A 27,763-nucleotide genomic window follows, 5' to 3' on the forward strand; every position below is an offset into this window, starting at 1 on the left:
CCAGCAGCAAGACACCAGCAGTAATAAAAAGTCCCCCATCAAAGAATAACCTAGAACCTGATAGCTTCAGAACAACTGAATTCTACCAAACATTTAAAGAACTCATACCTATTGTACTCAAACTATTTGAGAAAACAAAGGAGGTGGGAATACTTCCAAACTCATTTCACAAGGCCAGCATTACCCTGATGCCAAGACCAGAAACAAACACACACAAAAAAGAAAGCATCACTGATGAACATAGATGTAAAAATTCTCAACAAAATAGTAGCAAACAAAATTTTAAAACAAACTAAAGAGATCATTCATCACAACCAAGTGTGATTCATCCCAAGGATGCAAGAATGGTTCTGCATAGGCAAGTCAATAAACACAAAACATAACATTAGTAAGATCAAGGACAAAAATATATAATCATTTCAACAGATACCAAAAGCATTTGATAAAATTCAAATTCTCTTTATGATAAAAGCTCTCAACAAACTGAGCATAAAAGGAAAATACCTCAAAACAATAAGATCATATGTAACAAACCCACAGCAGAATAGGAACAGCTCCAGTCTACAGCTCCCAGCGTGAGCGATGCAGAAGACGGGTGATTTCCACATTTCCATCTGAGGTACCGGGTTCATCTCACTAGGGAGTGCCAGACAGTGGGTGCAGGACAGTGGGTGCAGCGCACCATGCGCAAGCCAAAGCGGGGCGAGGCACTGCCTCACTCAGGAAGCACAAGGGGTCAGGGAGTTCCCTTTCCTAGTCAAAGAAAGGGGTGACAGACAGCACCTGGAAAATTGGTTCACTCCTACCCTAATACTGTGCTTTACCAATGGGCTTAAAAAACAGCACACCAGGAGATTATATCCTGCACCTGGCTCAGAGGGTCCTACGCCCAGGGAGCCTCACTGATTGCTAGCACAGCAGTCTGAGATCAAACTGCAAGGTGGCAGCGAGGCTAGGGGAGGGGCGCCTGCCATTGCCCAGGCTTGATTAGGTAAACAAAGAAGCCAGGAAGCTCGAACTGGGTGGAGCCCACCACAGCTCAAGGAGGCCTGCCTGCCTCTGTAGGCTCCACCTCTGGGGGCAGGGCACAGACAAACAAAAAGACAGCAGTAACCTCTGCAGACTTAAATGTCCCTGTCTGACAGCTTTGAAGAGAGTAGTGGTTCTCCCAGAATGCAGCTTGAGATCTGAGAACAGGCAGACTGCCTCCTCAAGTGGGTCCCTGACACCCGAGTAGCCTAACTGGGAGGCACCCCCAAGTAGGGGCAGACTGACACCTCACACAGCTAGGTACTCCTCTGAGACAAAACTTCCAGAGGAACAATCAGGCAGCAGTATTTGTGGGTCACCAAAATCCGCTGTTCTGCAGCCACCGCTGCTGACACCCAGGCAAACAGGTCTGGAGTGGACCTCTAGCAAACTCCAACAGACTTGCAGCTGAGGGTCCTGTCTGGTAGAAGGAAAACTAACAAACAGAAAGGACATCCACACCAAAAACCCATCTGTTCATCACCATCATCAAAGACCAAAAGTAGATAAAACCACAAAGATGGGGAAAAAACAGAGCAGAAAGACTGGAAACTCTAAAAAGCAGAGCACCTCTCCTCCTCCAAAGGAACTCAGCTCCTCACCAGCAACGGAACAAAGCTGGACAGAGAATGACTTTGATGAGTTGAGAGAAGAAGGCTTCAGACGATCAAACTACTCTGAGCTACAGGAGGAAATTCAAACCAATGGCAAAGAAGTTAGAAACTGAAAAAAAATTAGATGAATGGATAACTAGAATAACCAATGCAGAGAAGTCCTTAAAGGAGCTGATGGAGCTGAAAGCCAAGGCTCGAGAACTATGTGAAGAATGCAGAAGCCTCAGGAGTCAATGCGATCAACTGGAAGAAAGGGTATCAGTGATGGAAGATGAAATGAATGAAATGAAGTGAGAAGGGAAGTAGAGAAAAAAGAATAAAAAGAAACGAACAAAGCCTCCAAGAAATATGGGACTACGTGAAAAGACCAAATCTACGTCTGATTTGTGTACCTGAAAGTGATGGGGAGAATGGAAACAAGTTGGAAAACACTCTGCAGGATATTATCCAGGAGAACTTTCCCAATCTAGCAAGGCAGGCCAACATTCAGATTCAGGAAATACAGAGAATGCCACAAAGATACTCCTCGAGAAGAGCAACTCCAAGACACATAATTGTCAGATTCACCAAAGTTGAAATGAAGGAAAAAATGTTAAGGGCAGCCAGAGAGAAAGGTCGGGTTACCGACAAAGGGAAGCCCATCAGACTAACAGCTGATCTCTCAGCAGAAGAGATCTCAGCTAATCTCTACAAGCCAGAAGAGAGTGGGGGCCAATATTCAACATTCTTAAAGAAAAGAATTTTCAACCCAGAATTTCATATCCAGCCAAACTAAGCTTCATAAGTGAAGGAGAAATAAAATACTTTACAGACAAGCAAATGCTGAGTGATTTTGTCACCACCAGGCCTGCTCTACAAGAGCTCCTGAAGGAAGCACTAAACATGGAAATGAAAAACTGGTACCAGCCACTGCAAAAACATGCAAAAATGTAAAGACCATAAAGGCTAGGAAGAAACTGCATCAACTAATGAGCAAAATAACCAGCTAACATCATAATGACAGGACCAAATTCACGTATAACAATATTAACTTTAAATGTAAATGGACTAAATGCTCCAATTAAAAGACACAGACTGGCAAATTGGATAAAGAGTCAAGACCCACCAGTGTGCTGTATTCAGGAAACCCATCTCACATGCAGAGACACACATAGGCTCAAAATAAAGGGAAGGAGGAAGATCTACCAAGCAAATGGAAAACAAAAAAAGACAGGCGTTGCAATCCTAGTCTCTGATAAGACAGACTTTAAACCAACAAAGATCAAAAGAGACAAAGAAGGCCATTACATAATGGTAAAGAGATCAATTCAACAAGAAGAGTTAACTATCCTAAATATATATGCACCCAATACAGGAGCACCCAGATTCATAAAGCAAGTCCTTAGTGACCTACAAAGAGACTAAGACTCCCACACAATAATAGTGGGAGACTTTAACACCCCACTCTCGACATTAGACAGATCAAAGAGACAGAAAGTTAACAAGGATATCCAGGAATTGAACTCAGGTCTGCACCAAGTAGACCTAATAGACATCTACAGAACTCTCCACCCCAAATCAACAGAATATACATTCTTTTCAGCACCACACCACACCTATGCCAAAATGGACCACATACTTGAAACTAAAACACTCCTCAGCAAATGTAAAAGAACAGAAATTATAACAAACTGTCTCTCAGACCACAGTTCAATCAAACTAGAACTCAGGATTAAGAAACTCACTCAAAAACGCTAAACTACATGGAAACTGAACAACCTGCTCCTGAATGACTATTGGGTACATAACGAAATGAAGGCAGAAATAAAGATGTTCTTTGAAACCAACGAGAACAAAGACACAACATACCAGAATCTCTGGGACACATTCAAAGCAGTGTGTAGAGGGAAATTTATAGCAGTAAATGCCCAAAAGAGAAAACAGGAACGATCCAAAATTGACACCCTAACATCACAATTAAAAGAACTAGAATAGCAAGAGCAAACACATTCAAAAGCTAGCAGAAGGCAAGAAATAACTAAAATCAGAGCAGAACGGAAGGAAATAGAAACACAAAAAACCCTTCAAAAAATTAATGAATCCAGGACCTGGTTTTCTGAAAAGATCAACAAAATTGATAGACTGCTAGCAAGACTAATAAAAAAGAAAAGAGAGAAAAATCAAATAGATGCAATAAAAAATGATAAAGGGGATATCACCACCAATCCCACAGAAATACAAACTACCATCAGAGAATACCAAAAACACCTCTACACAAATAAACTAGAAAATCTAGAAGAAATGGATAAATTCCTCGACACATACACCCTCCCAAGACTAAATCAGGAAGAAGTTGAATCTCTGAATAGACCAATAACAGGCTCTGAAATTGTGGCAATAATCAATAACTTACCAACCAAAAAAAGTCCAGGAACAGATGGATTCACAGCTGAATTCTACCAGAGGTACAAGGAGGAGCTGGTACCATTCCTTCTGAAACTATTCCAATCAATAGAAAAAGAGGGAATCCTCCCTAACTCATTTTATGAGGCCAGCATCATCCTGATACCAAAGCCTGGCAGAGACATAACCAAAAAAGAGAATTTCAGACCAATATCCTTGATGAACATTGATGCAAAAATCCTCAATAAAATACTGGCAAACGGAATCCAGCAGCACATCAAAAAGCTTATCCACCATGATCAAGTGGGCTTCATCCCTGGGATGCAAGGCTGGTTCAACATACGCAAATCAATAAATGTAATCCAACATATAAACAGAACCAAAGACAAAAACCACATGATTATCTCAATAGATGCAGAAAAGGCCTTTGACAAAATTCAACAACCCTTCATGCTAAAAACTGTCAATATATTAGGTATTGATGGGATGTATCTCAAAATAATAAGAGCTATGTATGACAAACCCATGGCCAATATCATACTGAATGAGCAAAAACTGGAAGCATTCCCTTTGAAAACCAGCACAAGACAAGGATGCCCTCTCTCACCACTCCTATTCAACACAGTGTTGGAGGTTCTGGCCAGGGCAATCAGGCAGGAGAAGGAAATAAAGGGTGTTCAATTAGGAAAAGAGGAAATCAAATTGTCCCTGTTTGCAGATGACATGATTGTATATCTAGAAAACCCCATTGTCTCAGCCCAAAATCTCCTTAAGCTGATAAGCAACTTCAGCAAAGCCTCAGGATACAAAATCAATGTACAAAAATCACAAGCATTCTTATACACTAATCACAGACAAACAGCCAAATCATGAGTGAACTCCCATTCACAATTGCTTCAAAGAGAATAAAATACCTAGGAATCCAACTTACAAGGGATGTGAAGGACCTCTTCAAGGAGAACTACAAACCACTAATCAATGAAATCAAAGAGGATACAAACAAATGGAAGAACATTCCATGCTCATGGGTTGGAAGAATCAATATCGTGAAAATGGCCATACTGCCCAAGGTCATTTATAGACTCAATGCCATCCCCATCAAGCTACCAATGACTTTCTTCACAGAATTGGAAAAAACTACTTTAAAGTTCATATGGAACCAAAAAAGGGCCCGCATTGCCAAGTCAATCCTAAGCCAAAAGAACAAAGCTGGAGGCATCACGCTATCTGACTTCAAACTATAGTACAAGGCTACAGTAACTAAAACAGCATGGTACTGGTACCAAAACAGAGATATAGATCAATGGAACAGAACAGAGCCCTCAGAAATAATGCCACTTATCTACAACCATCTGATCTTTGACAAACCTGACAAAAACAAGCAATGGGGAAAGAATTCCCTATTTAATAAATGGTGCTGGGAAAACTGGCTAGCCATATGTAGAAAGCTGAAACTGGATCCCTTTCTTACACCTTGTACAAAAATTAATTCAAGATGGATTAAAGACTTACATGTTAGACCTAAAACTATAAAAACCCTAGAAGAAAACCTAGGCAATACCATTCAGGACATAGGCGTGGGCAAGGACTTCATGTCTAAAACACCAAAAGCAATGGCAACAAAAGCCAAAATTGACAAATGGGATCTAATTAAACTAAAGAGCTTCTTCTGCACAGCAAAAGAAACCACCATCAGAGTGAACAGGCAACCTATAAAATGGGAGAAAATTTTTGCAACCTACTCATCTGACAAAGGGCTAATATCCAGAATCTACAATGAACTCAAACAAATTTACAAGAAAAAACAAACAACCCCATCAACAAGTGGGCAAAGGATATGAAGAGACACTTCTCAAAAGAAGACATTTATGCAGCCAAAAAACACATGAAGAAATGCTCATCATCACTGGCCATCAGAGAAATGCAAATCAAAACCACAATGAGATACCATCTCACACCAGTTAGAATGGTGATCATTAAAAAGTCAGGAAACAACAGGTGCTGGAGAGGATGTGGAGAAATAGAAACACTTTTAGAGTGTTGGTGGGACTGTAAACTAGTTCAACCATTGTGGAAGTCAGTGTGGCAATTCCTCAGGGATCTAGAACTAGAAATACCATTTGACCCAGCTATCCCATTACTGGGTATATACCCAAAGGATTGTAAATCATGCTGCTATAAAGACACATGCACACATATGTTTATTGTGGCACTATTCACAATAGCAAAGACTTGGAACCAACCCAAATGTCCAACAACGATAGACTGGATTAAGAAAATGTGGCACATATACACCAGGGAATACTATGCAGCCATGAAAAATGATGAGTTCATGTCCTTTGTAGGGACATGGATGAAACTGGAAATCATCATTCTCAGTAAACTATCACAAGGACAAAAAACCAAACACTGCATGTTCTCACTCATAGGTGGGAATTGAACAATGAGAACACATGGACACAAGAAGGGGAACATCACACTCCGGGGACTGTTGTGGGGTTGGGGGAGGGGGGAGGGAGAGCATTAGGAGATATACCTAATGTTAAATGACGAGTTAATGGATGCAGCACACCAACATGGCACATGTGTACATATGTAACAAACCTGCACATTGTGCACATGTACCCTAAAACTTAAAGTATAATAATAATAAAATTTAATAAATAAATAAATAAATAAAACCCACAGCTAACATCATAGAGAATGGGGAAAAAAATGAAAGCTCTTCTTCTAAGATCATGTAGAAGACAAGGATGCCCACTTTCACCACTTTTACACAATATAGTAGTGGAAGTCCTACCCAGAGCACTAGGCAAGAGAAAAAAATAAAAGGAATCCATATCAGAAAGGAAGAAATCAAAATGTGCTCATTTGCATATGATATGATTTTATATTTACAAAAACCTAAAGACCCTCTCAAAAATCTATCTGAATAAACAAAAAATTCAGTAAAGTTGCAGGATACAAAATCAACATAAAACATAATTAACATAACTATATTTCAATAAAGAGCAATCTGAAAAGGAAATTAAAAAAGCAATCTCATTTGCAATTCATTACAAAAAGTAAAATACCTAGTAATAAACTACACCAAAGAACTGAAAGATTTCTACAATGAAAACAATAAGCTGATACAAAAAATAGAAAGACATCCCACGTGCATGGATTAGAAGAATCAGTATTGTTAAAATGTCCCTATTACCCAAAGCAATCTACAGATTCAATGCAATCTCTATCAAAATACCAATGACATTCTTCACAGAATTTTTTTAGTCCTAAAAGTTACACGAAATCAAAAAAGACCCATAAAGCCAAAGAAATCCTAAGCAAAAAGAATAAAGCTGGAGTGGCTGAGCTAATTTGCATTCCCACCCGCAGTTTACTAGTGTTCCCTTTTCTCCACAACCTCACCAGCATGTTTATTTTTGACTTTTTAATAACAGCCATTCTGACTGGTGTAAGATGCTATCTCATTATTGTTTTGATTTGTATTTCTCGAATGATTAGTGATATTATAAGTTTTTTTATATGCTTGTTGGCCGTATGTATATCTTCTCTGGAGAACTGTCAGTTCATGTCCTTTGCCCATTTTTAATGGGTTTGTTTGTTTGTTTTTTGATTGTTGCTTTGAGTCCCTTATAGATTCCAAACATTAGACCTTTGTCAAATGCATAACCTGCAAATATTTTTTTCCCATTCTGTAGGTTGTCTGTTTACTCTGGTGTTAGCTTCCTTTGCTGTTCAGAAGCTCCTTGGTTTAATTAGCTCCTGCTTTTCAATTTTTGGTTTTGTTGCAATTGCTTTTGAAGACTTTATCATAAAATCTTTGCCAGGGCCAATGTTCAGCGTGATATTTCCTCTTTTCTTCTGTTTTTAACACTTTTACATCTTACATTCAAGTCTTTCATCCATCTTGAGTTGAATTTTGTATATGGTCAAAGGAAGGGGTCTAGTTTCAAAATTTTGCATATGGCTAGCCAGTTATCCAAGCACCATCTATTGAATAGGGAGTCTTTCCCCACTGCTTGCTTTTGTCGGCTTTGTCGAAGATCAGGCAGTTGTAGGTATGTGGCTTTATTTCTGGGTTATCTAATGAATGTGTTGCATTGGTCTATGCATCTGCTCTTATGCCAGTATCATGCTGTTTTCATTACTGTAGCGTTGTTGTGTAGTTTGAAATCAGGTAGTGTGATGCCTCTCACTCTGTTCCTTTTGCTTAGGATTGATTTGGCTATTTGAGCTCCACTGTGACATTTACCCATGTAACAAACCTACATGTGTACCCCTAACCTAAAATGAAAGTTGAAAAAAAAATAGTTTTTTAACTAAATGTAAAATTATGTTTTAAAAGATCACATAATTAGTAAATAGTACAATCAGAACTTGAACACTAATCTGACATTAAATCTTGCACTTCTAGCCGTTATACCATATTACTTTCCTTTTACACTATACTGTCTTCACTCAATATGTAATTATTTTGGAAATTACGGACACTAAAATTCCCATAAACACTAACATTTTTAGAATATTTGTATGTTTGCTCACATTTCACCATTTTTTGAAGTTCACACATATACATGCTCATCAACTTTTGTTTCAGCTTCCCTGAAGGAAGATTTAAGAAGAAAAACACTTTCCAAAATATATCAATACAAAAGATTGTTATAAAAAGTCAATGACATATAATTGACAATTGGATAAATGGACAGATTCTAAGAATTTCAGACTATTACATGAAATTAATATAGTCAGAAGACTAAAAACCAAATATATAAAAGTAAAAAAAATTCCATATTAATCCATTTTCTGATTAAATTATCAAAGAAAAGAGAGAATTTTGAAAGCAACAAGATAAAGTGACTTGTTATAAACTAAGAGAATGTCCTCCATAAGACGATTGGGGGATGGCAGCTTTCTGCAGAAATCTTGTAGGCCAACAGAGAGTGGGATGATATGTTCAGAGAGATGAAATAATAAAATGCTAACAAAAATTACTGTATCTCGCATACCATCCCTCAATAATGAAAAGAAATACTTTCCCACACAAACAAAATTTGAGTGAGTCTGTCAGTACCCCTACCTGCATTATTATTATTTCCAAAGGGAAACCTTGAACTTTAAAAAATGGCACTAAAGAGCAGCATGAGAGCATATGAACGTATAAAGCTCACTGATAAATGACTAATATGAAAAGTCCAGTACTAATATTATACTCAACAATAAAAAACTGAAAACTCTTCCTTTAAGATCAAGAACAAGATAAGGATTCTACTCTCACCACTTCTATTCAATATAGTACTTGAAATCCTAACAAGAGCAATTAGGGAAGAAAAAGAGATAAAAAGATAAGAAAAAGAGATAAAATATGAAGTGTTTTATGGAGGATTAAACACATAAAAAATGAAATAGTATCTTATACCTATTAGGATTATCATTACCAAAAATAAATAAATAAGTAAACAAGAAATAATAAGTGTTCAAAGGATGTGGAGAAATTGGAACCCTTGTATACTGTTGGTGGCCATATAAAATGCTACACCCGCCATGAAGACACTATGGAGGTTAGAACTACCCTATGATTCATTATCCTCACTTATGGGATCTCAATTCTTCAAAAAAGAATTGATACCAGTATTTGGAAGAGATATTTGCACTCCCATATGTTCACTGCAGCATTATTCACAATTGCCAAGATATGGAAGCAACTTAACTATTCATTTACATATGAATGAATAAGCAAAATATGTTATATACATATAATGGAATATTAGCCTCAAAAAAGAAAGAAAAAGGTCATACCCAACATGTATGAACCTTGGGCTAGCACACAAGAACAAACGCTGTCTGACTTCACTTATATGAGATGTCTAAAAACGTCAACTCATAGAAGCAGAAAGTAGGATGGTGGTTTTCTGGGACAGGGAGCAGAGGGGAATAGGGAGTTGTCATTTAAGGGCATAAAGTATCAGTTATGCAAGATGCAAATGTCTTGGAAATCTGCTGTACAACATTATACTTACAGTTAATACTGTACTGCACCTAAAAATTTGTGAAGTAGGTAAATCTCTCAGCTTAAGGAGATTTGGGGCTGAGACGATGGGGTTTTCTAGGTAAATCTCATGTTACGTATTTTTATCACAATATTTTAAAAATAAATAAGTGTTTTGAGAGTCCCCAGCTAAATTCGGATTTCAGTACCAGAGTGGTTAAAAACCCTGCCCTAAAAAGAAAAGGAATGGGAGCGTGATGTAGGGGTTTACAGTATTCATGCAATACTTTTCCTTCAGTGGATGGCCTGATGCCTAGTTGTTTGACCCATGATCAGGGGAACCTTCACACAGCAAGCTTGTTTATACTGGCAGATGCCCTTGGGGCTGTTATCTGACCCATGTCCAGTTTATGTCTGCCTGACCATTGCTCTGGCACTGTTGCCTGACATTGTGTTCTCACTGCAGTCCTAGGGAAAACCCAGCCTGAAACAGCCCCTAGGTTTTCAGACAGAAAGCGTAAATTCAGTACACCACCACAAGAGGAAGCAAATTCAAAGACGTCTACTTACAGATCCTGGGAAAGGAGAGAATAATGAATTGGGAGGGTAGTGTTCTGTCCCCAGGTCAGATGAGGCAGAAATGAAGAAACTGGCAGAGAGACCAAAATCTCAGAAATCACCACTAAAGAACTTATCCATGTAACCAAACACCACCTGTTCCCCAAAAGCTATTGAAATAATAACAATAATAATAATAATAAAAGGAATACATGGCAACTAGCAGTTTATATAAGGAAATCAGGTGTGGGTCACTTAAAGTTTGCAGGCAAATGCCTGAATAGTTCATTTAAAGGAAGCAACAGGAAAGCAGGGAACCCAGTAAGCTAAGCAGGAGAGATGACTCTAAGTTATTGCTGGCTTCTGGCTTGAGCCATTTGGAAGCGGTGTGAGAACTAGAAACTGTGTCAAGGGCGACTAAGCCCTACTGTGGTGTGAGAAAGTTAAACTTGCAATCAAAATGAACGATGAGACAACATAAAATTGTAAGAATTCCCTCTAATAAGATACATATGTATTCTGAAAACGTAATAAAAACTATTGACTCCTTTCTATGCTAATGAACAAAACGATCACGAGGTTATATGCCATTAAACATAAGTAATATAAAAATAGGTTTCCTTGTTCCATTCTGGATTTACTACACAGGACCACCTACACAGTGAATGCTGTAGATATACAGTCTGTCACTCAATAAGTTGTACATTTTAGTGACGTTTCTGATTGTAATGGAGGTAAATGGACATTTCAGCTCCTGAGATACTCACTGGGAGTTTGACTAATATCTGTAAATTTTTACTTTTAATTTTATGGCCCTCAGGATAGTGAATCATCTTGCAGTGGTTTCTGTTGTCATGTGAGCAAATTGGCTTTAGAATACTAATAAAAGCAATTAGTTATAATAAATAAATAAATAAATAAATAAATAAATAAACCTCAGGCCCCATAGTTTAATCCTCCATAAAACACTCGCTGTCTTCCAAAAAATTAATGACAATTATGACCATCATCATCTTACCATCATTTGATGGTAATTTAAAAATCAACATATTGTGGTATCTTCAGTTCTCTTTGACACTTATTTTAGCTTTGAGAGACAGGACTTCGTGGTTGAAATATGAGTTTGAGACTTGGTTTGCTTTTGCGGAGGAAAGTGGCAGCATTTTCAAATGGAACTCTCTTCTTTTCCCACACCTTTAGTCATCATCTTTGCAGGTAGTATTATACTTTTGTCTCATTTTTATCAAATAGAAGCTACCAAAGGTACCTTTGAAAAGTCTTCAGAAATTATCCTGCTTCATAAGAAGCAGTCTGTATCTCTTTCTGAACATATTTAAGCATCTAACTTCCACCCTCTTCTCTAGTATTAATAACTTCTTCACAAAGAGTTCCATAATGTTATCATTATCATTTAATAGATTTTTTTAAATCACATTGCAAGAAAATATTCCATGAAATAGACCCAGCCTTTATACTTTAAAAATCCCTAGCCACCTGAGCCAATATTATTCTCATTTGTAGGATGTAGGCTCCACAGATTTTAATGTGTCTTTCCTTTTTAATCATCACAGATTTGCAAACTTTATGGCCTATTTTGGCCTTAATCTCCATGTCCAGCATCTGGGGAACAATGTTTTCCTGTTGCAGACTCTCTTTGGTGCAGTCACCCTCCTGGCCAACTGTGTTGCACCTTGGGCACTGAAATACATGAACCGTCGAGCAAGCCAGATGCTTCTCATGTTCCTACTGGCAATCTGCCTTCTGGCCATCATATTTGTGCCACAAGGTGAGAAAAGATCACAGGTGGAAGAAAGAAAATGCCGTTCCCTCTTTTCTCAGGGATTGCACTGGTCACACCTATCTGAAGCCAGAAGGAAAGGGAGAATTGGGTTCTCAGGATTTCCTGACACCAATCTGGGGATTTGGGACAGGTTCTGCCACAAGTTGCTGGAAAACGAGTCAAAGATGAGTAAAGGTTGGCTCTATTATATGGTTGTCCTCATCATATTCAACAAATACTAAGAAACTGAAGCCATTTATTTCTGACAGTTTCTCTAGAACAGCAATCAATTACTTACTCTTTGGCCAATCAAACTTTAAATGAGTATTGAGGTATAGGCCTTGTCATTGTTTCCCAACACGAGGACATAATACTGCTACTTGCTCTGTCTGGGCTCTTTCTTATTACTACAGCTTCAGTGACAAAGTACTCCCTAATTCCCATGTATCTACTTGTGTGCCTTGTATTAGGTCACCATAACTGCAATCCCGGTTTAGGGGAGTCGTCTTGACTTCAAGGGAACAAAAGTGCCCCATCTTTATGTAAAGAACTGTACAGTACAAATGAAGAAACTGTCAGTTAATAGCATCTTGTAGATTCTGTTTTAAGAAATTAACTGATCATATATAATAAGTAAGGGAACCCAGGTGGCCACCAGTCTTCACCTAACTCTTAGTGCAGTAATGTATTTAACAGGATCCCAGACTGGTGTGCTCCACTCCCCCTCTTGAATGCCAGCAATGATACAAGTGTGCTACAAAGCAACAGAACCCTCCAATGTCATGAGGCTATGACAAGATTTCTTCAGTTGGATGGAAACAAGCCTCTGAAACTTCCCTTCAGTGCTTTCCAAAGTCTGACTTCTTTTCCTCTTTTCGAGGTCCTTATTCCTAATCCTTAAAACATTAATACTCTCTAGCTTCTCTCCTAACATAGAACTCCCGATCTTTTATGACTCTCTTCTGCAACCCTAGCCCCATGTCAATACTGTGTATGTACCTAGGTTTTTACGGCCAGGAGAACATGGATGGGTCTTACACTCCCAAGTATTGCCCACATGACAGTTCTATGTTCTACCAGGTAGGCAGAGGAGTCCCTGGACGGAATAAATGAAAAAACATTCAGCTCAACTTACACACCTCTCTCTTGCTATGGCATATCTCTGATATATAGTGAGAAGTGAAGTAATAGTTCAGATCCTTTTTATGCATTATTTAAGCCACAAGGCGAAGATAAATTATGTTTCTCAGCTATCAGCCACTGCACATTCTTTGCCTCTATGCAGTTTCCCTACAGTACATTTAACCTTTGCAAACACCTCCAATGCAGTCCTTTTCACTTCTACCTTGGGGGATGCTGATCCTTCAGCTCAGATTTCCTGAGGCCTTGTGTTCTTCCTTTCTCCAGAAATGCAGACACTGCGTGAGGTTTTGGCAACGCTGGGTTTAGGAGCGTCTGCTCTTGCCAGTACCCTTGCTTTTGCCCATGGAAATGAAGTAATTCCCACCATAATCAGGTACAAAACCTCATGTATGCCCTGTCAGGTTCAAAATGGACCTTTCTCAGATAATTGACACTTTTTGCAGGAAGAAATCTAAGACTGGTTCATTAAGAAAATAAATTGTAACAGTCATAAACACAAATAATTATAGACCAACTTTATCTCAAGCTGACTTTTTGCCACTGTATTAAGTTCTTTGATGTATTATAGTATCCCACATAACCTTCTGAGCCACCTGAGAGGTTGGTGATAAGGATAGCCGTATTTCCTAAATGATGAAAATGCATCTAATGCACTTGTGAACTGAAAAATTGCTAGCAAATAAAAGTGAAAATTTCAAACACAGGAGTATTTCATCACCTCTGTGTGTCTAAATATTCCCCCATAATTAGAGCAAAATAATAAATCACAAATTGTCTGTGTGGATTTTTAACAGATATTCTTGTATTGCTGTTTCCACTCAAAGGGCAAGAGCTATGGGGATCAATGCAACCTTTGCTAATATTGCAGGAGCCCTGGCTCCCCTCATGATGATCCTAAGTGTATATTCTCCACCCCTGCCCTGGATTATCTATGGAGTCTTCCCCTTCATCTCTGGCTTTGCTTTCCTCCTCCTTCCTGAAACCAGGAACAAGCCTCTGTTTGACACCATCCAGGATGAGAAAAATGAGTGAGTAAATAGCCCGGTTGCCCCTCAGAGGATCTGTGTGCTATAGGTCTGTGCTGAGGAAGGCAAAATACCATTTAGGGCCATTGTCCTCCCAAAAGGCTTAGACTTAGGATTTTCCCATGTAATCAGGGCCTTAGGTCTAGGTACAGCCTCATGCCTTCCCACAGTGACCTCAGACATCCCCTGAGGCTCTCCAGATCACACAGACCAGCTCTGCCCAGCTTGTTAAAGGAGGCTTCATTGTGAAGAAGCCAAAATTAGGTCTCCTCTTCCCTCCCTGCCCTAGTGTGATATGCACACTCTTGAAGGCATTTTACAAACATGCAGAGATCCAAACACCAGATTTTCATCCCTGGGGAACCCTCAAACCAGTGGGTACCTGTAAGCTGTCTGAGATTGCCAGTGCTTACAGGCCTGACTACTAGGCCACTGAAGAATTCATGGAAGAGTCTGCAGAGATGCAGGGGTATCCAATTTTTTGACTTCCCTGGGCTATAATGGAATAATAATTGTCTTGGGCCACACATAAAATACACTAACACTAATAATATCTGATGAGCTAAAAAAAAATCACAAAAATATCTCATAATGTTTTAAGAAAGTTTACGAATTTGTGTTGGGCCACATTCAAAGCCATCCTGGACCACAAGCAGCCTGTGGGCCATAGGCTGGACAAGCTTGCACCAAGGTGTCCAAGGATGACAAGTAGAAGGTATCCAAGCTGCCTTCCCAAATCCTAGTCTGGGAGCTTCATCTTTTACTTCACAAGGTTTACTCAATCCCTTGGGGGCAGAGATATGGTTTTTTCCAAAGCTAATGGACAAAGAATCAACATGCCCTAAAGAATGCAGGACTTATATGTTTAGTCCATGTCTTTTCATTTTTGTGATTTTTTGTTTGTTGGTTTCTTTGCATTTGTTCTAGGAGAAAAGACCCCAGAGAACCAAAGCAAGAGGATCCCAGTGTGGAAGTGACGCAGTTTTAAGGAATTCCAGGAGGTGACTGCTGATCAATGAGCCAGATGAAGGGAACAATCAGGACTATTCCTAGACAGTAGCAAAATCTAGAAAATAAATAACAAGGCTGGGCGCGGTGGCTCATGCCTGTAATCCTAGCACCTTGGGAGGCCGAGGCGGGCAGATCACGAGGTCAGGAGATCAAGACCACCCTGGCCAACATGGTGAAACCCCGTCTCTACTAAAACAAATACAAAACTTAGCTGGGCGTAGTGGCACATGCCTTTAATTCCAGCTACTTGGGAGGCTGAGGCAGGAGAATCACTTGAACCTGGGAGGTGGAAATTGCAATGAGCCAAGATCGGGCCACTGCACTCCAGCCTGGTGACAGAGTGAGACTGTCTCAAAAAAAAAAAAGAAAAGAAAAAAGAAAGAAAGAAAATAAATAACAAGATATAGTGAATAAGTAGATTCACTTCACAATTGTGGTACTAAATAACTAAACATAAGCTATCTACAAATAATCGTAAGAAAAAGTTTGAAGAAAATTATATAACACTTTAAAATAAATCATAATAGACTATTTATATAGTTGTAGGTCCCTAGCAAGTTTCTGGATAGGAAGATTGAATAATATTAAACACAATGTTTCTTCTTCAATTATTTGATAGAGTAACTGGTGGGATAATTACAATGAAAAATCTGATACTTTTACAAAAACTTGAAAATAAATTCAAATTTATCTAGGAATTAATAGTAGACATTTGGTTCAGAAAAAAGAAGATCAGGGAGTGAAAATGTGGCTGCCAGGTAAGTTGGGTAGCATGCACAGAACTTTATCATAAGTTGTAATATTCATAACATTATTAGCAGATGCATTTACAAAACAAAGAAATTCAAAAGTAGACTTTAGTATGTGTAACATTTAATGTGTAACAATTTCAGCATTGTACATTCTTAGAGGAAACACCTCATTATGGAATAAATAGCATTAGCCAACTAATTGGAAATAAATGACTAACAATTCAACTTTATATCCTGTATTAGTCAGGGTTCTCTAAAGGAACAGAAATAATAGGATATATGTGTATATGAAAGTGAGTTTATTAGGAGAATTGACTCACACAATCATAGGACGAAGTCCCACACTAGGCCATTTGCAACCTGAGGAGCCAGGAAGCCAGTCCAAGTCCCAAAACCCCAAAAGTAGGGAAGCTGACTGTGCAGCCTTCAGTCTGTGGCCAAAAGCCTGAGAGTCCCTGACAAATCACTGATGTAAGTCCAAGAGTTCAAAAGCTGAGGAACTTGAAGTCAGATGTTTGAGGGCAGGAAGTATCCAGCATGGGAGAAAGATGAAGGCCAGAAGACTCAGCAAGTCTGCCTTTTCCATCTTCTTTGGCCTGCTTTATTCTAGCTGCACTGGCAGCTGATTAGATGGTGCCCATCCAGATTGAGGGTGGGTCTGCCTCTCCCAGTCCACTGACTCAAATGTTAATCTCCTTTGGCAACACCCTCACAGACACAGCCAGGAACTATACTTTGCATCCTTTAACCCAATCAAGTTGACATTCAGTATTAACCATCACATTTCCTAAACCAATATGCCAATTATTGATTATGATTATGACAATCATTTCACATTGTATACATACATGTATCATTACACTGTACATCTCAAATATATGCAAGTTTTATTTGTCAATCATACTTCAGTATAGCTGAGAATAAGTTAAATGGAACAAATAAGCCATGCTTTCAAAGGAGCCTTTGCTACCAAAATTCGAAGAAGAAAAAAATGTTCTGAATAGGAAAGTAAATTCCAAATAAACGTATGTATACTTGACTAACTACTCATTTAAGCCTTCTGTGAAGAAAACCCAAGAATTATGGGAGAAATCTATAAAAATATACAACAAAATGATTAAAAACATTAAATTTTCATGGTAGACCTCAAAGTTATTTAACTTTCTTCTTTGTAAGTGTATTCTAAGTTGAAACAAGGAATATGCAACAGGTTAAAATTTTATAAATTATATAATTTTTTCACAGAATTAGGAAAAACAATTTTAATAATCACATGGAACCAAAAAAAGAGCCTGCATAGCCAGACAATACTAAGCAAAAGGAATAAATTGGAGGCATCACATTATCCAACTTCAAATTATACCACAAGGCTATAGTAACCAAAACAGCAAGGTACTGGTATAAAAGTAGACACATAGACCAAAGGAACAGAATACAGAACCCAGAAATAGAGCCCTATACTTACAACCAACCTATCTTCAACAAAGCGTACGAAAACATAAATTGGGGGAAGAACATCCTATTCAATAAATGGTGCAGGGAAAACTGGATAGCCACATATAGAAGAATAAAACTGAATCCCTATCTCTTGCCATCTACAAAAACCAACTCAAGATGGATCAAAGACTTAAATTTAAGTCCTAAAAATTCTAGAAGAAAATCTAGCAAAAACATTTCTGGTCATTGGTCTAGGCAAAGAATTTATGTCTGAGACCCTAAAAGCAAATGCAACAAAAACAAAAATAAATAGGATCTAATTAAATAAAAAAAATTCTTCACAGCAAAAGAAATAATCAGAAGAGTAAACAGACAACCCACAGTGTAGGAGAAAATATTCACAAATCATGAATCTTACAAAGGACTAATATCCAGAATCTACAAGGAACTCAAATCAGCAAGAAAGAAACAATCTCCTTCAAAAGTAGGCAGGACATGAATAGACAATTCTCAAAAGAAAATATACAAACAGCCAACAAACATATGAAAAAATGCTGAAGTGCAAGAAGGATGATTAAAATGTCAAAAAAAATAGATGTTGCCATGTATGTGTTGAAAAGGAAATGCTTATACACTGTTGGTGGGAATGCAAATTAGTACAACTTCTCTGGAAAGCAGTATGAAGATTTTTCAAAGAATTAAGAGTAGTCGAGAAAATAGTGGATGTACCATTCAATTCTGCAGTCCCACTGCTGGGTATCTACCTGTATTAGTCTGTTCTCACACTGCTATAAAGAAGTGCCTGAGACTTAATAATTTATAAAGGAAAGAGGTTCAATTGAGTCACAGTTCTGCATGACTGAGGAGGCCTCAGGAAACTTACAATCATGGCAGAAAGGGAACCAAATACTTTATTCTTCACATGATGGCAGGAAGGAGAAGAATGAGTGCTGAGCAAAGGAGGATGCGCCTTATGAAATCATCAGATCTCGTGAGAACTTACTATCACGGAAACCACAGCACAGGGGTAACTGCCCCCATGATTCATTTACCTCCTACTGGGTCCCCCCCATGACACGTGGGGATTATGGGAACTACAATTCAAGATGAGATTTGGGTGGGACACAGCCAAACCATATCACTACCCAAAGGAAAAGAAGCCATTATATCAAAAAACCACCTGCATGCATGTTTATTGCAGCACAATTCACAATTGCAAAAATATGGAACTACCTAAGTGCCCAGCCACCAATCAGTGGATAAATAAAATGTGGTACATATACATCATGGAATACTACTCAGCCATAAAAAGAAACAAAATAATGTCTTTTGCAGCAACTTAGATTGGCTGGAGGCCATTATTCTAAGTGAAGTAACTCAAGAATGGAAAACCAAATATTGTACGTTCTCACTCATAAGTGGGAGCTAAGCTACAGGTATACAAAAGCATGTGGAGTGGTATAATGGACATTAGATACTCAGAAGTGGAGGGTAAGAAGGTTGAGGGGGAAGAAAACCTACATATTGCATACAATATACACTACTTAGGTGATGGATGCATTAAACCTCCGACTTTACCAGTATACAATTCATCCATATAACCAAAAACCACTTGTACCCCAAAAGCTATTGAAAGAAAAAATATACATATATTTAAAATTCAGATGACATCCACTCAGAAAAAAATTTATAAATTATTGTTATATTTTAAATTACAAAATACAAGATAAATTTTAGAAGACATACATATTTAGAATTCTTATGTCTATGAAAAAAGAATACATGATTCAATATACTATTGGGGAACACCAAGAACATATAATTTTCAAAGGACTAAAGTCACATGACTAAACATCTATGAAAAAGTGTGCAAACCTATTGGAAATAGAATAGCATAAAAGGTCCAGAAATAAATCCAAGCATATATGGCCAACTAATTTTGGACAGGGACGCCAGAAAGACACAATTGGAAAAGGGTAGCCTCTTCAATAAATGGTGCTAGAAAAAACTGTATTTCCACATGTAAAGGAATAAAATCAAATCCTTACCTTACACCATACACAAAAATCAACTTAAAATGAATAAAAGACCTACATGTAAGATCATAAAACTCTTGGAATAAAACATAGGAGAAAGAAGAGAACATAGCTCCTTGACACTGGCCTTGGCAACAATTCCATTCCTTGGATACTACACTAAAAGGCCACGCTGCAAAAGCAAATATAAATAGATGGGACTACATTAAGCCAAAATGTTTCTGCACAGCAAAGGAAACAACAAAATGAAAAGGCAACCTATGGATTGGAAATATTTTCAAACTATATATCTGATAAGAGGTTAATATCCAAAATTTATGTAAAAACTCACACAACTCATTAGTAAGAAAACATATAATTCAGTAATAAATGGACAAAACGCCTGAATATATATTTCTCCAAAGATGATATAAAAATGGCCAACAAGTACAGGACAAGGTGCCCAACATCACTATTCATGAGGATAGAATAATGCAAATCAAAACTACTATGAGATGTCACCTTATATTCCTTAAAATAGCTATTATTTAAAAGGTGAGTTAACAAGTGTTCTCAAGAGCATGTACTTATGCATTGTTGGTGGAATGTAAATTGCTGCAGCCATTAGGGAAAACACTATAAAGGTACCATGTAACAAAACTTCACAAGTATCCCCTGAACCTAAAATAAAAGTTAAAAAGAAAAGATTCTACCCCAAAGTTAAAGACAGAACTACCATGTGATCCAGCAACCCCTCTTCTGGGTATATACCCAAAAGAAATAAAAGTACCACCTTGTAAAAACATCTGCACTCCCATGTTCATTGAAGCATTATGCACAATTACCAAGATACAGAAACAATCTAGGTGTCCATCAACAGATAAATGAAAAAGGAAACTGTAATGTGTACACACACACACACACACACGAGTAATATTATTCAGCCTTTAAAAAGGAGATATTCAATTATACCCTAAATCTCAGCATCACACAATATATCCAGGTAACAAATCTGCACATATGCCCCCTAAATCTAAAATAAAAGTTGGAATTATAAAAAAATAAAATAAAAGGAGATTCTGCCATTTGCCACTACATGGATGTACCTGGAAAACATTAGGCTAAATAAAATAAGCCAGACACAAAAAGGAAAACATTGCATGACCTCACTTATATGTGGGGAAAAAGGTCAAATAAATAGAGATAGAGAATAAAATAGCAGTTACCAGAGACAAGGTGGGAAGGAGGAAATGGGGAGATGTAGGTCAAAGTACAAGATATATAGGATAAACAAGGCTAAAGACCTAATGTACAACATGAAGACTATAGTTGATAATAGCATATAGAATTCAGAATTTTTGCTAAATGACTAAATTATAGATGTTCTTGCCACAGAGTGAAAACTAAGTTAACTATATGAGGTGATAGATATGTTAATTTGCTTCACCATGGTAACTATTTTATACACACACACATACATAACTCTCATAGCATTATGTCGTATACCTTAAATATACACAATTACACTTATTTTTAAAAGAGAAAACTCATAACATTAAAAATTATTAATTCATCATGTAACAGCAACTAAGCAGTATGCTAGAAGCTCTGAATGCACAGAAGAAATGAAAAAAGACATCACACAGATTTAATAGACATGAGTATTTGTCTTCAAATATAGATGTAACATCGTGTTTTAGTTGCTACCAGTAACAAAATTTCAATTTAAATTCCACCTTGCCTCTGGGTTGGCAAAAAAAAAAAAAAAAAAATGCAAATAAGTTATTTTGAGGAATTATTTCCACAAATCTTTCACATCAAAGCTATCTAGACTCCACAGGCACATGCAGAGTGTGTCAAGAAATAAAGCAGTAATAATGGAAGATTGCACTGATTATCAGTTATCCGCTTAAAGGTTATCATGTAACTACTGAGCCTGCACACACTCAGTGCTGCAACTCTACCATTCCCATCACAATGAGGCATTGAAATGGGGATTCTGGTGTGGCCACTCACCTCCACTTGCAACCACACTATTAGGAGTTCTCTGATTCCATGGGGTATCCTAAAGGTGAGTACCAGGTTCTGGTTCCCCCAGGACCCACAGGCACTCCTCCACCCTCACTCTTCCCAAATACTCAACTTATTTTGATAAATTCTTTAGCTCTTGCAGAGACCCTCCAGTTATATTGTCAATTTAGCTTTTGAAAAAAAAAAATAGTCTTTACGACTTCTTTTCCTTATCAGCTTCAAAACACCTTCCAAGGGATCAAAAAGTAAAGACATGACAACCCACAGGAATGTGGGAAAGAGGATATTCCAGGAAATCATCCATACTGGATATCATGAGTTTATCCAGTCTTATTCTTGTGCCTAATAAAATGTTTGATAGCCCATTATGATGAAGACTACATGACATCTGTTTCTGTGCATCACCCCAAAAGATAGTGATCAGTTCATAAAACATGATGTTTCATGGAAGAGAATTTCCCACAGGTCTTCATGAGTCTTTAAAGCTACAGATCAGTGCTTGTGGCCCAACAGACAATATTTTTACTGGGGAAGTATAGTGAGCACAACTGTAGAAAAATCTACTATGGTGGGATGAGTGAACGGGTTTCCTTTCCATTTGACTTGGAGTAACAGAAGCGTTCTTCAAAGACCTAGTTAATATTTTGCAGTGATTATTGTTTTGAAATAGGATTATCAGTGAACATCTGTAACTCACTCTTTGTTGTCCAGTGTTTCTTGAATGGAATTTTGTAAAAAGAAAAAAAATCAGAGAACTAATGAATACATTTGAAATCATTGGGGAAATGCTGGAAATTAGGGCTAATTATCTCTCCTAACTGTGGTAAAGGAGCTTCTTCCTGGACATGGATATTCATAGGCTGTTATCCAAACCCTCCTGAGCCATGTAGCTATAGATTTTTTTTTTTTTTTTTGAGACGGAGTCTCGCTCTTTCACCCAGGCTGGAGTGCAGTGGCGCGATCTCGGCTCACTGCAGGCTCCACCCCCCGGGGTTCACGCCATTCTCCTGCCTCAGCCTCCCTTGTAGCTGGGACTACAGGCGCCTGCCACCTCGCCCGGCTAATTTTTTTTGTATTTTTAGTAGAGACGGGGTTTCACCGCGTTAGCCAGGATGGTCTCGATCTCCTGACCTCGTGATCCGCCCGCCTCAGCCTCCCAAAGTGCTGGGATTACAGGCGTGAGCCACCGCGCCCGGCCATAGATATTTTTTGAAAGTCATGTGCTATACGTCATGATTCTAATAATCAGCTGGATATAATACCATGAAATCCAATCTTAATTTTGTAAAGAACAGTACATAAAACAAGTGCAGCTAGAGAAACACAAATACCACAAGATCTAACTTATTCGTGGAATCTAAAAACATCAAACTCAGAAGTGTGCTGCCAGCAAGATGGCAGAATAAGAAGTCATCCACTTGTATCCCCCCAAAACAAGAATTCTGTTCCCATCAACAGAGAAAAAGCCTCTTTATAGGAGCTGGGGACTGAGGTTGAAGTTTATGAAACCCCAGTGGAGCCCAAGACTTTGAAAGGTCATTTTAAAAGTGCAGGCCCACACCCAGATGGCAGGCCTGCCAATCATGCTCCTGCATTGAAAGTTTGAAAGAGCCTCATTTCCCAAAGGGCTTAGCTACAGCCTTGTATGGCCTTGACCCTGGAACCAAAACTATCTGCCAAAGCCTCCAGGAGGAATCACAATAGTATCTTGGCAAAAGGGCTTGACTGCCCACCAACATTGGTCTCAGCAGTGGACTGGAAAGTTACCCTATAAAAGCTACAGTTCCCTTCAACTGTGGTCACAGCTTGACACTGCTTGCACAAGGCCTAAGAAAGAGCTATCATGTGTGACACTAGGACAGGCTTGAAAGCCTCTGTCCCACAGAAGAGTCTAAATGGGCTCTATATTTCAGCCCAGGCATTATCTTGCCCAAGCAGAGAATGGCTGGGAGTCACCCATCTGAGCCTCCATAACAGGCTTACTAGGTTCCATCTCATTGCAGAGCCTAAAGGAGCCAATCTCAGCTCAAGCCCATTGGTGCCACAGCCGGGGAATTATCTGACCTGTACAAGGAACAGCTGGGAGACATGCCCATCTGAACAACTGGGACAGGCTTGCCAGCATCTGTTCCATAGCAGGTCCTCATGGGGCCCAGTCTTAGACTCAGCCCCTCTTGCTGCAATGAGGGAATTATCCCAAAGACACAGGGATCTGCTGGGAAACTCACCCCATCCGAGCCTCTCTGACAGACTTATTAGACTCTGTCTCACAGAAATTCTTGAAGGGGCACAGTCTCAGCTTCAGCCTCTTACTGCCATAGCCAGAAAACTATCACACCTATGCAGGGAACTGCTGGGAAATGCACCTCTTTGAAGTAACAGGACAGGATTTCTAGCTTCCATCCCATAGCAGATCCTAAAAGGGTCAAATGTCAGCTCCAGCCCTTGTCACTGCAGTCAGGTAACTATCCTACCTGTGCAGGGAAGTGCTTAGAAATGTGCCCATCTGAGCCACCGGAAGAGGCTTGCCATCCTCTTTCCCACAGAAGATTTTAAAAAGGCCCAGTCTCAGCTCCAGCCCTTTTCTGCAACAGCCTGGAAACTATCCTACCTGTGCAGCGAACTGCTGGGAGATGCTCTCATCCAAGACACCAGCACAGGCTTGCCATCCTCTGTCCCACAGTAGGACATGAAGAGGCCTTAGTGCTGCACTAGATCAAGCACTTATGAATCTAGCGACCATGACAAACAGCATGCTCAGAGTTGCTGGATAGACTTCGTGTACAAGAACTGTCACAGAGAAATCCAGACTGTGAACACTAAAACAAATACCTATTTCTTCAATGAATAGACATTGATGCACAACCACAAGGATCAAAAACAATCAAAGAAAAATGATGTCATCAAACAAACAAAACAGCATACCAGTAATTGGCACTAAAGGGATGGAGACATAAAATCCACCTAACAAGAAAATCAAGAGAACTGTTTTAAGGCCACTAATCAACCAACCAAAAAAATCATAGAGAAGACCCAAACAAACAAAATCAGAATTGAAAAAGGAGACAACAACTGAGACCACAGACATACAAAGAATTATTAGTGACTGTTATGAACAACTATATGACAACAATTTGGAAACCAGAAATAATGGATAAATTACCAGACATATAAACCTACCAAGATTGAACCAAGAAAAAAACATAAAACCTCAACAAATTAATAATGAGTAACAAGAGTAAGGTCATAATAAAATTCTCCCTTCAAAGAAAATCCCAGGACCAGATAGATTCACTGATGAATTCTACCAAACATCAAAAGAACAACAAATATGAATTGATTCTACTCAAATCCTTCAAAAAAATTAAACAGCAAGGAATACTTCCAAACTCATTCTATCATGCCAGCATTACCCTGACACCAAAACCAGACGAGGACACAAGAAAAAAAAAACTAAAGGCCAGTATTATTGATTAACATATATGCACAATCCTCAACAAAATACTAGCAAACCAAATTCATGAACACATTAAAAGATCATTCACCATGATCAAGTGGGATTCCTCCCAGGAATACAAGGATAGTTCAACACATGCAATTCAATAAACATGATACATCACATTAACAGAACCAAGAATTAGATTTAAATAAATGACAAAAATTGATAAAATTCAACAACCTCTTATGATAAATATCCTCAATAAACTGAGTATAGAAGGAACATACCTCAAAATAATAAAGGCCATATGTTGCAAACCCACAGCTAACGTTATACTGAACAGGGAAAAATGGAAAGCCTTTCTTCTAAGATCTTGAACGAAACAAGGATGCCCACTTTTACCACTTTTATTCAACATAATATCAAAAGTCCCAGCCAGAGCAATTAGGCAAGAGAAACAAATAAAAGGCATCCAAATTGGAAAGGAAGAAGTCAAATTCTCTTGTTTGCAGAAGATAACTTTTTTCATAGGAGTGTAATCTTTTCACTGACAAGTTCTATTATATGTCAAATCAACATTTTAGCATTCTTTTTTTATTGACACATAATATTTCACGTGTTTATTGGGTATATGTGAGTGTTTGTTACATGCATGGAATGAGTAATAATCAAGCCAGGGTAATTTGGGATATCCATCACCATGCATGTATGCATGTGTATCATTTTTAGGTGTTTTATCATTTCTAGTCTTCTAGTTACTTTGCAATATACATAATAGTATTGCTACATATGGTCACCCTCGTCTGCTATCAAACATTAGGATGATTTCTTCAATCTAACTGCATGTTTGTATCCATAAACAACCTCTCTTCACCTCCCTTTCCCAGTTCCTGATATCTGTCCTATTCTTGATGTCCATGAGATCAAGTTTTTAACTCCCACGTATGAGTGAAAACATGTGGTATTTATCTTTTTATGCCTCCCTTATGTCACTTATCATAATGACACCCAGTTCCATCCATGTTGCTGGAAAAGGATTCCACTCTTTTTAAAGGCTGAATAGTGTATGTGTGTATATATGTGTATGGGTATGTGTGCGGATGTGGGTACGTATGGGTGTGGGTGTGGGTGTGTATCCAGAAAACAAATAGTGCATATAAACACATACATATGCATGCATGCGTGTGTGCACACACACACACACAGCATTTTTCTTGTCCAATCAACCATTGATGAACACTTAGGTTGATTCCATATCTGTGCTATTGGGAATAGCATTGTGATAAACTTGTGAGTCAAAGGTATCCCTTTGAAACAATAATTTCTTTTTTTTTGGATAGATACCCTATAGTGGGATTGCTGCATCATGTGGTAGTTCTAGATTTAGTTTTTCTGATAAATATCTATGCTGTTTTCCATAATGGTTGCACTAATTTACATTCCCGCCATGTCTAAGAGTACCCTTTTCTCTGCACTCTCAGCAGCATCTGGGTGTGCGTGTGTGTCTGTGTCAGTGTGTGTGTCTGTCTGTCTTTTTAATAATAAATATTCTGTGGTGAGATAATATCTCATTGTGGTTTTGATTTACAATCCCTGATAATTAGTGTTGAGCATTTTTCGTATACTATTGGTCATTTGTATGTCTTCCTTTGAAAAATATTGTCCATTTTTAGTGGGATTGTTTGGTTTTCTACAGTTGAATTGTTATTCTTGTATAGAATACATATTAGTCCCATTCAGATGAGCACTTTGCAAATGTTTTCTCCCATTCTGGTGATTTGCACTTCCCTTATAATAGGTGATGCTGAGCAGATTTTCATATACCTATTAGCCATTTGTATATCTTTTTTTAGGTAAGATTTTATTTATTATGATGGGTGTGCTTGCCTGTTCATAAGTTCATTGCAGTATGGAACACAGGAAGATAATGCTACCCGCATAGCTGCTGCACCGTTCAGCCCATTTCTTTCCTTTGTTTTTAACTGGGTTAAAATAGAAAACCCTAGTTCACACAAACTAGTTGTTGTGAATGGTAGTAATAACAGGACACTCTTTCTACTTAACAATCAAAAGTCTTCCTTTACCTTAATCCAAAATGCTGATAAACTTAAGGTCTCATAATCATTCTTTAATGTATATGAAGAACTAGGCTGCAATAATTCATTCTCTTCTTCAGGCACCAAGTTTAGCTCAATTATTGATTCAGGGTTTCAAAAAGCAAATCGATATTTTACCCAACTGTTTTCCCTTAATGTTTCAAATTTTTCTTCTGGAAAGAAATGGTTAAAAGTTTGAGATAGTCTCTGCCCGGCCGTCCCGTCTGGGAAGTGAGGAGCACCTCTGCCCGGCCACCCATCGTCTGGGATGTGAGGAGCGCCTCTGCCCGGCCGCCCACCGTCTGGGAAGTGAGGAGCGCCTCTGCCCGGCCACCCCGTCTGGGAGGAAGTGAGGAGCGCCTCTGCCCGGCCGCCCCGTCTGGGAAGAAGTGAGGAGCATCTCTGCCTGGCCACCCCGTCTGGGAAGGGAGGAGCGCCTCTGCCCGGCCACCCATCGTC

The 27,763-nt window shown here is 38.5% G+C and overlaps 1 protein-coding gene across 1 annotated transcript in view; it reads left to right on the top strand.

The window, feature by feature from the left end:
- SLC22A9 (solute carrier family 22 member 9) overlaps window positions 1-15,918 on the top strand; it is a 55,217-nt gene extending 39,299 nt beyond the window's left edge. The window contains exons 7-10 of the mRNA XM_055294164.2: window positions 12,147-12,361; window positions 13,763-13,871; window positions 14,323-14,526; window positions 15,451-15,918. Of these exons, the coding sequence (XP_055150139.2) occupies window positions 12,147-12,361; window positions 13,763-13,871; window positions 14,323-14,526; window positions 15,451-15,511 (589 nt within the window). The 3' untranslated portion in view covers window positions 15,512-15,918. The remainder of the gene's footprint in view (window positions 1-12,146; window positions 12,362-13,762; window positions 13,872-14,322; window positions 14,527-15,450) is intronic.
- The last annotated feature ends 11,845 nt before the right edge of the window (window positions 15,919-27,763 follow it).

Source organism: Symphalangus syndactylus, chromosome 1, assembly GCF_028878055.3.
Source record: "Symphalangus syndactylus isolate Jambi chromosome 1, NHGRI_mSymSyn1-v2.1_pri, whole genome shotgun sequence".
Taxonomy (NCBI): Eukaryota; Metazoa; Chordata; class Mammalia; order Primates; family Hylobatidae; genus Symphalangus; species Symphalangus syndactylus.